We start from the raw sequence: 12,479 nt of genomic DNA, 5'->3' as shown, positions 1-12,479 counted from the left end.
TTCTTTAGTCCCTGTTAATTTAACCTCTTACCTGTGTGTTAGAATTAGTTATGGTCTCGTCTGGTCCCTGGGTGTACCCTACTTTGTGTCTAACTTGTATGTGTGCACCCTGTTTGTTTGAATAGCTGTCCTGTCTGTTGTTCACCCTACTCCTTACCTTTTGTTCTGTAAGTTATTACCCTCCTCGTGGAGTGATTTTTAGTTGTGTTAACCCCTCCTGTTTCCTTATAAATAAATACCCTTTCCTTATACCTCCTCTTGCCATCTCCTTACTTGGTTCCTTGCAAAATTACTTATACTAACCATAACAGTTTCATTCCTCACGTTAGAAATTAACACCCACAGGCGGGAAAATAGTTAAAGATTTGCAAACTTATGTCCATGAAATTGTTTCTGTGAACGACATTAATGCATGATTTAATAAAATGCAAGGACTCTGAAATTCAAATTGTATTCAACCCATGATAATCACAAACTCCTGCAATGTATTTATCGTATTCATTTACATTTTTCTGATTATATATTTTATCCAATTTGCCTTATTACATTTGCTCCCCTTCTAGTAAACAAAAACACAACAAACTTTTGAACTGTCATCAGTACTAATGCAAAAAAAAAATCATCTACTACCCAGTTAAATAAAAGCAGATAAACAATGTCTACGTTGATTAAAGAATTTTGTGGAAAGTGATTCGATATTGGAGGCTCAGTTTGTGGGAATGTCTTTGTTATTTATATCCGCACACTAATACACCTTTCATCTATTTTATCAGTGAAGACTACAAAGGGTAGACGCTCCATGATCAAATGATCAAAGCCGTCACCATCGTTTCAACTACATGAAGGTGGGATTTACTGCAGTTAAACTAACAAAAAGGAATATTTTCTATTTTTTGCATTTCTTGAAACTTGCCCATATGTGCACTAATATAATAACATAATCTGTAGTAAATGTCGACATCCTATTTCTTAGAATCTCATTGAGACACAGACTTGCTGGGAGCTTACAGGTGTTTACAGCTTTGTCGATCAATTGCGCGGTTTTAACTGTGGACTGAGCCCCATTAGCAGAAAGGTGGAGGTAGGAACTCCAAACTCTTCATGAACTAAGTTAACAACGATTTCAATGTGTTTTTGATCCTGCTACGGAAATATGAATAATGATATGTTTACAAAAAATTAGGCACATATTTGTACTAAAACACTTAAGCTAATGCTAATTATTAAGCTAACCCGTGCCTTGAAGCTATGTAACTTTGGCTAACTTACTCTAGCTCTCGTTACTAATGCAAACAAACTGGCAGATCGTAGACTTAATCGATCACTTCTAATTGGCATTGTGTCAATTGTATTACCACAGACTCGGCGAACTTATGAACCTATGAAGCATGGAAAAGAATAGAAATGGAAAGAGACATTTGTTTCTATTTGCATAATGTTAGCGTCATCCGAGTTTTCCGCTAACGTAGCTAGCTAGCTGTTAAAAATAGCCGGTTAGGTCAATACGCTAATGTTTTTACAGTAGTAAATAGCTGAGTACTTGGACCACTGCAATGCGGTGATTTTCCTGTAAATTAAGGATGCTGCTGCATATAGACATGGCTGCCACCGTATAATTTATCACAATATAAGTAGTTTTAAATAGAAACATGTCCCATAATGTAGCAGTCTTATGCATCCAATTCATGAATCTAAACGGATTCATGAATTCAGATTGAAAACAGATTATCCAAGCACTCCCAAGTTTCTGTACAACTTTTATGTAATGATAATAGTTCTGTGTCTCACTATCACTTCAGTTTTCCACTCAGAGCTAACCAACAGTGCCCCAATCTCAGTCTCGGTGATAATCACAAAGTCATTTCTTTGCAGACAAAACGCTGTTTTGATGCTGTAACATTTTTTATAATGTATGTTCAAGGACATAGATTCTGGCTTCCCATTTGCATATATTATTCAACCACATATGGTATAATGAGACTACTATCTACATTGGGCTTCCGTGAATATAGCTGCTGTAACAGGGTAGCTTTTTTGTTAAGAATAATAAGATAAAGTTTACGTTGCCTTGAAATGTAGTCTTTCTGTTGTTTGTTAAAGAATGGGAATGCAAGGTTCCCCGAAAAAGTATACATGGACTTAACTCTTTGTTTGTTTGCTCTTTGTAGACATCATTATACCAGTTGGAAAAGATGAGACATGTAGCTGAGCAACAAGTCCTCAGGCTCAGTCGAGCAGCACCCAAAACTTGTCGAGAAACTAATGTTGCCCTAGAAGCTTTCAGTTTAAACCAGAAAAGTGCTGTGTGTCTCCCTGTGGTCTCTGACAGCCAGAAGCTTATATGGGTCCACTCAAACCAGATTGATCTTCAACTAGATGGCACAGAAGAGCTGGAAAAGGCTTTCGACAGGTTCCCATACCTGACAGAGAAAGAGACGACAGCACTAGCACAGTATTGCTGCGTTCACCCGGACCAGGTGAAGGTCTGGTTTATGTTACAGAGACTCCGCTATGGCATCAGCTGGGACTACAAAGACATCCATGACACCCGGAGAAAGGTCAGACAAAGTCAGGGAAATAGTGAGATGCAAAAGAGAATGAGGGAAGAGATAAAAGAAGATATTAGAGAGAAGAAACAGAAGAGGAAGGTAACAGATTCTGGTGCAAATGAGGTGAAGATGACAGCGGAAAATGTGAAGGCCAATAAGCAGTTGGAGGGAAAAATGAAACAGGAGAAACCAGTGAAAAGACTGAAGGACAGAAAAGTAGACAAAGAGAAGAAAGACAAAAAAAGAAGAAAGCATCAAAGGATCAGGGCCACAAATGAGGTGGGAAAGACACTGGAACATGTCGATAAGGGTGTTGTAGAGAGAGCGGGAGAAGAAGAAATAAAAGATGATCAAGAGAAGGGGCAGCAAAAATCTATCTGGTCAAAGACACTGTTATCCCCCAGAAAGAAGACGGTAAAAACAAACAAGAACTTTATGTCAGTCCAGGAGAGGCCTGCTGTCGAGAGCTTTGTGGTGCCTGATGAGCTCCTAGATAGGAATCCTCTGGTGTTTCCCCAGCCTCAAACTCAAGCCTTTAATGTGCCACTGGGTGCCAGCCAGATAGACTTATTGGAAAAAGCTAAAGAGAATCCCCCCATTACCCCAAATATTCAAAATAAGACCCCTGTGAGCAGCAGCTTTAAAAGAAAACCAGAAACAGAGGCAAGGCTGGAGGAAGAACCACATGTAGACCCCAACACCAATGTTGTTGTGACTCATGTTGACAAGCTGAAGGAGCTAATTGAAATGAATAACTTTGTTGCCGACAGTTCACCCATCATCTGCTGCAATACAAAGACACAGAATCAGCTGGGGATGATGAGGATGGCTTTCTGTCACTGCCAGTATCCAGACAGCCAGGACTACGACCAACTGGCAGCGGTGATTGGCATCTCTCGCTGCGTGTTGGTACAGTGGTTCGGTGACATGCGTTATTACATTAAGAGAGGAAAGCCGCGCTGGATGACGAACGAGCAGCACAGCCAGGCGCTGGCTAACGTCAAGTACCGACAGTGTCTCAAGGCACTGCAAAAGGTTTAACCTGTCAAAGACATTGGAAACACAACCTAGAGGATGGTTCTTGAATGTAGTGAAAACGCTGATGAGAATTGAAGAATGAAAATGCATCCTGAGTACAAATATTGTGCACTATTTTCTACAAAACGGAATTAAGACTTCACATTAAGAAAAGATACCTCAGAAGCAGTTTTGTCTTTTAAGTTGTGTGATATTGATCATTATTGATCATTGGTCATTTTGCATTTTGCTAAAAGTTTGTAAAATTTGCAATATTCAATTCTCTTATACTGTTGTTGTTTTTGTGTGTTGATTATTTAACATTTCTGATTTTTCAGAAGTTTTGTCAGTTGTGTAAAACACTTTCATTCCTGATTGAACATGACCACTGTATGATTAGTTATATGAAAATAAACTAAATCCTCAATTCATGAGCATATCATTTTACAAAAAAGCAACATAATTCACACAAAAATAACAATAACTGCTCATTTCAGAAGGTGTGATCATCTGTAATCTCTGAGCCAACTGACAACCTGAAGCTCACACATAATCCACAGAAAATGAACAAAAAAAGAATATGATTGTTGGATAATATGTAAAACTTATTGCACAGAAAAAAATTATAGAGGTTTTCTAGCTACAAAACTGAGCTGTGTTTTGTTTTTTCTTTACAATTTTAAAAGGCTATTGAAGAATTACAGTTACTTCTTATGATATGTTCATTTGGAAAACGTTGTTTATTTTCCATCTAAAGCAAGTAAACCTCAGATGAGTTAAATACAATACCTACCCAATGAGATGCCTGATGATAGAAATAAACTTAGTGAATTTAAGACAAGCCTTCCAATCCATATTAAATCAACACTTATAAGTAATCTTTATTGCACAAAATTAGGGTTGGTTGTCTTGCTCTGTCAGTTCCAGCCTTCTATGTACTCGGCCCTCTGTGTCTGCCAAAAATCAGCACCCTCAATAATGCGGCGGATCATGGAGGCAGAAGTGATAAGCAGGTGTCCAGCAGCGTGTAGGAGGGTGGAGGCAACACGCAGGGCTTCTCTGAAAAAAGACCCAAGACAAAGTGTCAGCTTGATTGTACAAATGATTGCAAGCTGGACTTAATTTAGACTTCAGCTTATTGCCTTCTCATCCCTGCTTTTTGTATGATAAAATTAGTTATCAATAACAAAATGAGTAGTAGTCCTCTAGTACCTACTTTTTTCTTTTTTTCTGAGGTATGTTTACTTGGGTATTTTAGTTGCTTTAGACTTCTCTCCCACATTACAGAGGGAAAAATTGTTTTACTTCACTACAAATATTTAATAGCTATAGTCATACACAAATATAGTTTTAATTTTCAATTTGACATTAAAATGTGTATTATGGAAATATATATTTCAGGGTTTGAATTAAACCAGTTGTTCCCTAACATCTTAGCTTGCAACTCTGTTTAAAACAAGGGTGTTGACATTTTTAGATCTGTATAAGTTATTCACAGCTCTACAAATACATTCTTTGCTAGATTCTGATTGTTTTTATTTGTTTGTTTGTTTGTTTGTTTTTTACAAATTTAACTGTTCAAATAGGTGCAATCAGTAAATATTAATTAAAACATTTGGTAATTTGCCAGAAATAAAGGCAAATTTTCCTGGCCAATTTTGAAATAAACAAATATCTATTTTTTCTCACTTGACAGTATTACCATAGTAGATACTATTAATAACAGATTGAATTCAGCCTAAGATGCTGTGGCTCCAGTGTAGATTGTGAACATCAACAAAAAAAAGCATACCATGGAAAAAACATGATACAGTCAAATCAAAAAGTTCATTATTGCAATGCACCGATGGCAAAAAACAAATAAATTTTACTAGAAAAGTTAAAAAATTATAATAAAACAAATAATTTTTCATTTAATATTATTGTTTTTTAGTTTAAATCTTTATTTTTTTATTTGTGTGCATTAGTCTCATGTCTTATTGCCCTACTTTGGACTTTCAGTTATCTTTAAAGCACTTTGCGATGTGATAATCTGTACAAAAGGTGCTAATGATGTCACAGGGGTCATTTATGTGTAGAACAAGTACTTTTGCTTTTAATATTTAATTACCATTTTTTTCTCTGAATTGCGAAACTTATACATGCTATGGAGTACCTGAGGACTTTCTTGGGCCCGAGACACTGGAAGTCAGCGCTCACAGAGTACAGGCCTTGGAACGTTGCCTTCACACTCAGAGATCCAAACATATCCTTTGGGCTCAACTTGTAAAGGTCAAAGGTGACACGAGCAATGTCTCTCCCAGTCCGTGGTTTATCTTGCGATTTGTACACAACTGTACCCTGGGTGAAGACAACAGTCACATAAAGTATGTAAGTGTTATTATAGTATATAATGCAAGGCATAAAGCATGCGTTAAAAATACAGCAGTCCTAAATCTGGAAAGGAGTCTGTGTAAAGTACAATTTTTTGGGTCAAACATACAGGCCTTGGTTTCCATGTCTGTCCGGGCTCCAGGGTCATTAGGATAGTGTTGTCGGGCAGGGTCATGAGGAACTCATCAGAGTCTACCTCTGTGCCATCCTCCTCACAAACCAGAGACAAAGACATGGCAGACAAAGACAGCAGCAACGCCTGGCATACCTACAGTAGAGATTAAAGACACTGTCACACCTAAAAGATACTTTTGGATTAATGTAGGTTCAAAGGTCTTAATTGATTATAATTTACGGCATACTTACCTGTGATTATAGATAATGGACGAACAAGAACGAGACACCAGAGAAACAATAAATGATATGTCAGGCTTAGAAATGAAAACTTCACCTTTTTTCCCACCTCATTATTGCAGCATCACTACCGACAATTCCTATGACCTAACAGACTGTAACAACTGTATTGTAAATCTTCAAACTTTCAGTGAAAATTCAAGTTGGCTCTGTGCTACAGAGCAGACGTATTGTTTTCATGCCAGTTTGAGTACAGCCACGAGTCATAATTTCATGTTATCATGTTTCAGGGGCTCAGGATAATGTTACATCTTGTCAGCAATTTAACACCATTATCTTTTTTTAATCCACTTGTTTGACTTTGGTCATTGTTACCAAGTTTTGAGGGAATACATTTTTATGCCTCATTCTTTGTTGTGTCTTTTTATACATTACTATGTCATTCTCTTTCTTAAGCCTTTACAATTGTTTTGTTTTTTCCTTGTTATTTTTACAATTGTATAATACTATTAAGCACCTGGACCCTGATCTGTTTCTCATATTTATTTATTTTTCTTTGATTTGCAGTCACTCTCACCCTCTCTTTTAGCTCCTCCAAGGTCCCGGCTGTTACTCCCTTCCTGGTCTCCCTGTTGTGACAACACACTCTGAAAGGTCGCTGTGGTGGGGACCACACTCGCCTGGCTACTGTTCTGATGATAGACAAGAGAGAAAGACATTGAAATTGTCTGCTTTGCTCAAATATCACAAACGTTATACTTATCATAGCATGAAAAGTATAGCTGTTATTAATTACATTGACAATGGCTCTGTTCTGTTCGATTGTCCCATTAAATCATGACAGTACAGAAAACCAAGATAAACAATACCAGGACCCTGAAACACAAGCAGTTAAATAAGATTCATCATTGTTATTTACATCTATGTTTTTCTTATGGTGACATGTCATTTCCATATACAGTACTTTTTCCACAATACATTGGGTATGATTCCATTGTTATACTAATTTAAATTTTTGTGTACATTTTTTGCTGATTTTGAGGTAAAGGAGTAAATACTTATTTATTGTTATTTTTCACTTACTTGATAAATGAAGCCGTGGAATCCATTCAGGTGTTTTGATTCGTCTCTTCTCTCAGCCTTGGTTTCTGTAGCGTGTTTTTTTTTCTGTGACAAACTGTAACAATCTAACAGTCTGTATTGCTTGTGTTTGACCCAGCAGCTGGACTTTGCCACAAACCTGGTGATAATTCAGATACAGAACAACACAGGGCAAAGTTCACTTGGCTTGTGTGTGTGTGTGTGTGTGTGTGTGTGTGTGTGTGTGTGTGAGTGTGAGAGAGAGAGAGAGAGAGAGAGAGAGAGAGAGAGAGAGAGAGAGAGACTGACAGTCATCCTCTGACAAACAGAATAATTACCTCTATGTATTGAATGAGAGATAATGTATTCTTAAGGGGGGTCGTTTTATTGCGCAGCCTGAATGTCATGCTTTTCTTTTTGTTTTATCTATTGCATAAAAAATTATGCATAATGATTTTAATACGATACATCATTGAGTAAAATAACTGTCAGCAGTAAGCGCCTGGCGGGTCACGTCAGTACGTCATATCCCGGATATAGGACTAAGTGCGCTTGTCGAATTCACCAAAGTCCAGGCATGGGCGGACTTTCTTCCTCGAGCCTATGTGTTATACTGTAAGCACCGCCAAGTCGGCACATCCCATGGCCAGCTTGGAGCAAATTATATTATTCTTGTGAAACTGAAGGCGGGAGGTTGAGAGGAAGAACGTTTAGCTGGAGTGTGTTTGACACTGGCAAACAATAACATCAGAGATACGGATAAGTAATTGGCTAACTCCAGCAATCGCCGGCGTTAGTAATTAAAACCGCAGCGTCTTTTAGACCTTTACTTCCCTCTGCCGTGGGGCTAGCTCCGGGAAGTTGCTAAGATACGTTAACGCCAATAAGTTCGTATATAGTCTGTCGTCTCACCGGGATGGCCACAGGAAAAACAAAGGAAAACGGTTAGTGTGAACCATAAAAATAAACATGAAGCTTTTGATTCTCACCCGTCTTGGATTAGGGAATAAGCATCAGACAAGTAAATGTGTCTAGATTACCGCATGAAAGCTCGATTCATCAAACCTATGTAATTTAGTTAATTAATTTGCTGTGGATGCACCCATGTTCATTTTGTCCTACACCAGATGCCAGCCTTCCTTTCGCAGCACTCCAGGTCCTGGCCCCGCCTGTGCGACTGGTGTCTGCAGCTCTTTGGAAAGTGATGAAGCAGAGGGACGTGATGCAGTATGGGATGGTGGAGGAATTTGTTACTTCAGCTTGTGAGACCGTCCCTGGGCTGCTCACGCTGAGACACCAGGGCAGACTGACACTGGGCCTTAGAGCACGGGTGAGTCAAAGTTCTCCTGTGTGATCTCTGAATCAGTGTTCGTTGTTTTCCCTTTACATAGATGCAGCATCACCCTGCACATTTGACAGTCTTCCTGCCCTAAATTGTATACATAGTGCGTATCTTATTGTCCTCCACCTTCTTTACAGCTGATATTGGAGCTGTGCTACAAACAGTCTGATGTTAAGATGGTGGAGTCCCACCTGAAGAGGGTCCATGCACCTGCATCGTCCTCCACTGCTCCTGCTGCGGTAAATAAGATCAGAGTATATAACAAATTGCATTTGTTTGTAGGCATTTATGACAAAGACGCCACCAGAAAATCATTTTCCAATCTTTGATCTTTGCTACAAACTTTTATTTATTACCTGATCAGTATATTGTGCTCAACGAGACGTCGATTACTCATTTCACTCAAAATATTCATTTAGGGCCATGAGTAATTTAAATAGTAAATTCATCATAATCATAATATATCTTATAACGGGACCATAAGCATTTCCTGGTTGATATTCTTAGTTGTGTGGTACAAATTGTAACAAAATGCTTTTTTGTGTCCTAGAAGAAAGACGTGAAAATCATGAAAACTGTTGAAAATTTTCATTATTTCGTCCACACACTGCTAACAGACCCAGCAGCGAGAGAACAGTTCTTTAAGGTAAGTCCTTTACCAAATCCAATAGTGGGTGGTAATATTTCTTACTAGTTGATGTATGAAGGAATGTAGTGAACAGCCATTGTTACCCTCTGTTTTAACAGGAAGAGTTTCCACTGTTGTATGGTCCAAAGTTTGACCAGGAACTCGAGAAACTCTTTTGGGAGTTTTTGATCCGAATCGACCAGTTGCTTCCCGTTCCCAACTTAGCACAGGTAGTGAATCCTTGTGATAACAGGGATTCAAACAAGAAGAAGGATTCTTCTTGTAATTATTTATTTATTATTTACCCAGTGTCTGTACTTCAGTAAAAACTCAACTCAGGCCAGTCTATGGCTAGTTCAAGCTGTTTTTAAGGATAATGTTCATATACAATAATTTACCTACAGACGGTGTCATGGCTCAGTGATACCCCCCCTGTCCTGGAGGTGTGTGCACAGGCAGCCACCCAACCCCAGCTTCTGAAGATTTTGCTTCAGCATCAAACCTGCCTCGGTCATCTTGAGCCAGCAGGTAGAATCAGATAACTTGTGAACTTCATGCTAGGAAGCATGAAGTTCTGTTACATTGTTGTTGAAGTTCATTGTTGAGTACATTGTTGAAGTTCTGTTAGACTGTTACATTGAGGAATTTTGTCTGGATTCCTAATATTTTTGTACACTTTTTTCCAGCATCCCTCCCTCCAAATATGGGAGATTCCATCCTAGATTCACTTTCCTTGCCACTATCTGGAAGAGTTCATTCAAATCAACCAAGAGAAGCTAAAACATCTGCTGTGGACCAGTCAGATGGTACACAGACTAGAGACAGTACACCATTTATTACACCTATTTTTGGACTAATGTCTAATGATGATGTACCGGTCATGATTTCTGCCAGTAAAAAGATGGCCAGCTCTGAAGATGCACCAAACCCAAAGGAGAACCTAAAATTTACTGTGGTTAAAGAGAAACAAAAAGCCGAAGATGATGGAGGGCAAGAATGTGAAGTACAGCTGGAGGAGGAGGAGAACACCTCTAAAATAAGCATCAGAAAGAAACGCAAACATTCTGAGCAAAGACAAGATGAATCTGATGAGGAGGAGCAAGAAGTGTTAGGCATGATCAGATCTGGGAAAAAGAGAATAAGTACGCTGAAGCAGGGCAGGGGTGAACGGAGAACAAAAGAAACCAAAAACAATGGAGCAGAAACTGTAAGAAAGGGGGACTTAAACACAGCAGTACTGACAACCTATATGACCCAGCTGGGTGTCAGGACACTCCACCTGCCTGCAGATCCATCCCTCTGCTCTGTCTTCTTGTCTTGTCTGAACAGCCAACCCAAAGTTCTTATCCAAAGACTGTCAGTGGCATCTGCTAGTGCTCATAGAACTGGTAGAGGGGGAAAGTCCTCACATAAGGAGGAGCAAGATGAGCAGAGGATTTCAACAGTCAAAAGTGCGTCACATAAAAGCATGACTAACCAACGACAAAAGCCTGGCTCACATCTGCCTGCCTTGGATGATAAAGAGTAAGAGACACGGTGCAAAGGTCACCTTAGTATTGCACGAATGAAAAATCCTGGAAATGTTTTTCTTAGCTTTTCCTTATCTCTGCCTTGGAAAGGATGTTTTTGTTAAAAGATCGATGTATCTAAGTTGACCCTGCAGGCGAGGCACTGTTGTATAGACTAAATAGAGTAAGTTCAATTAGTTTGTGACACTTTACAACAGCACTGTGGTTTAAACAATAAAATAAAATGAATTTAGTTCTGGTTTCCAGTTTCATTTTTGTCTTTCTATGACATATTCTTAGTGTTTTAAATATGTACATATTTAGAATTATGTAGTTCTTTTAGAACTGCAGGACACATGAAAAGCAACATGTTTAGCAGCATGAACCTTTTTTTGTTTTTATCCTCACACTAATATTAAATGCATATTAGTATGTTATATTATATTATGTTCCTGTCTTGTTGCATTTAAATGTTAAATTGCTACATGAAATGGTTTAATTATGTTGTGTCTACTTGACAGAAATCATCCTGTATTACCAAGCAGCTCTCCTTCTCAGCAACAGAGTAACACAGGTGATTGGAAAAAATCAAATCAAATGAGTCGGGGACATTTTAAAATAGTGAGCAACTATGAAAAATCAGCTTCTTGTGTTTTAGTTAACTGTGTTTCTTTTTCTATTTAGAGACATCAGCACTTCCATGCGATGGTGAAGACTATGTAGCTGATTCTGAAGATGAGGCGACAAAGAACTTCAAAGGCAGGGTACGTATGTTCAAAACACGAAAAAGTGCCTCCAAGGGAGCATGCCTCAAATGTTTCACAAGAAAGTGGGTGGATCATTTCTTAAAAACTTTCTTTTATAAAATGAAGACTGCCATTGACATTTATTCTGAACAAAATTTGTTACAATGACGATTTCACCTAGCTCTTTGTTCAGAAAAACAATTATGCCTGTGTGATGTGTAGTTTCAAACAACTCATGTCATGTATAACACAGGGAGTTTACGTACATTTTAAGGTTTTATGCAAATATCTCAGTGAGATTTGGGTTTTTATCTGGTAATATATGCAGCAGTATATTGACATGTTTCAACATGATAAAACAGAAAATAACCAGTGACCTGTAAATGCTGATACCTTGGCAAAGTCCTTTGGTGTTTTTTTTAACAAAATTTGTCTTTTACAGCTGTTTATGAAGCGCTATTACAAGACCAAACACGGCACATTTGTCCCTACTCTGAGGGAGTTCTGGAAACCTAGGATGACACGGCACGACCTGTTGTCTGCAAGCAGAAAACACAGATGATAAAATTGATTTTTACTGCAAGTTTGGTAAAGACCAGAGGACTGTGACTATGGCTATGTTACATGGACTGAAAAGCACCTTTAGGCAATTTTTTTCTATTTTCATTTTTGTTGAATGACAGAGGGTTTTGGCATCATGGAAAAGGAGCCCTGCACTGTCACTGATGATGGCCGCTTTCATGCAAATAAGTGATTAAAGTTTTTTATAAAAACAGTGTTTTATCTGTTGCAAATAAATATCTTTTTATAATAATTTTCATTGTGCAATAGGTAAATACTTAATAAAGGTTTTTCACCTTGCATTCTTATTGTGCATCACTG

General features: G+C 38.3%; 3 protein-coding genes across 5 annotated transcripts; 2 read left to right on the top strand and 1 right to left on the bottom strand.

Moving 5' to 3' along the window:
• Positions 1 to 17: 17 nt before the first annotated feature.
• Positions 18 to 3,908, top strand: homezb (homeobox and leucine zipper encoding b). The gene has a single exon (XM_067522738.1). It carries the CDS (start codon positions 2,193 to 2,195, stop codon positions 3,588 to 3,590), a length of 1,398 nt encoding a protein of 465 aa, XP_067378839.1. The 5' UTR covers positions 18 to 2,192; the 3' UTR covers positions 3,591 to 3,908.
• Positions 3,909 to 4,287: 379 nt separating this feature from the next.
• Positions 4,288 to 7,537, bottom strand: cideb (cell death inducing DFFA like effector b). Its single transcript, XM_067522744.1, has 5 exons — positions 7,377 to 7,537; positions 6,871 to 6,985; positions 6,049 to 6,207; positions 5,722 to 5,906; positions 4,288 to 4,625 (listed from the first exon to the last, which is right to left on the bottom strand). The coding sequence occupies exons 1-5, from the start codon at positions 7,400 to 7,402 to the stop codon at positions 4,484 to 4,486; spliced, it is 627 nt and encodes a 208-aa protein (XP_067378845.1). The 5' UTR covers positions 7,403 to 7,537; the 3' UTR covers positions 4,288 to 4,483.
• A 433-nt stretch (positions 7,538 to 7,970) lies between these two features.
• On the top strand, positions 7,971 to 12,458 carry tinf2 (TERF1 (TRF1)-interacting nuclear factor 2). Of its 3 annotated transcripts, none has more exons than XM_067522736.1 (10): positions 7,971 to 8,317; positions 8,501 to 8,703; positions 8,853 to 8,954; positions 9,269 to 9,361; positions 9,463 to 9,573; positions 9,748 to 9,871; positions 10,030 to 10,867; positions 11,373 to 11,425; positions 11,536 to 11,615; positions 12,040 to 12,458. In XM_067522736.1, the coding sequence occupies exons 1-10, from the start codon at positions 8,290 to 8,292 to the stop codon at positions 12,157 to 12,159; spliced, it is 1,752 nt and encodes a 583-aa protein (XP_067378837.1). In that variant the 5' UTR covers positions 7,971 to 8,289; the 3' UTR covers positions 12,160 to 12,458. The 3 variants fall into 3 exon arrangements, 2 of the variants coding, with proteins under 2 accessions (XP_067378837.1, XP_067378836.1); XM_067522735.1 differs by having other exon boundaries at positions 7,973 to 8,317; positions 9,266 to 9,361; XR_010915651.1 differs by lacking the exon at positions 12,040 to 12,458 and having other exon boundaries at positions 7,976 to 8,317; positions 9,266 to 9,361; positions 10,030 to 11,035.
• The last annotated feature ends 21 nt before the right edge of the window (positions 12,459 to 12,479 follow it).

Source organism: Channa argus, chromosome 12 (assembly GCF_033026475.1).
Source record: "Channa argus isolate prfri chromosome 12, Channa argus male v1.0, whole genome shotgun sequence".
NCBI lineage: Eukaryota > Metazoa > Chordata > Actinopteri > Anabantiformes > Channidae > Channa > Channa argus.
Note: the sequence above shows the minus strand (reverse complement) of the source record. Positions and strands in the feature narration are given on the sequence as shown.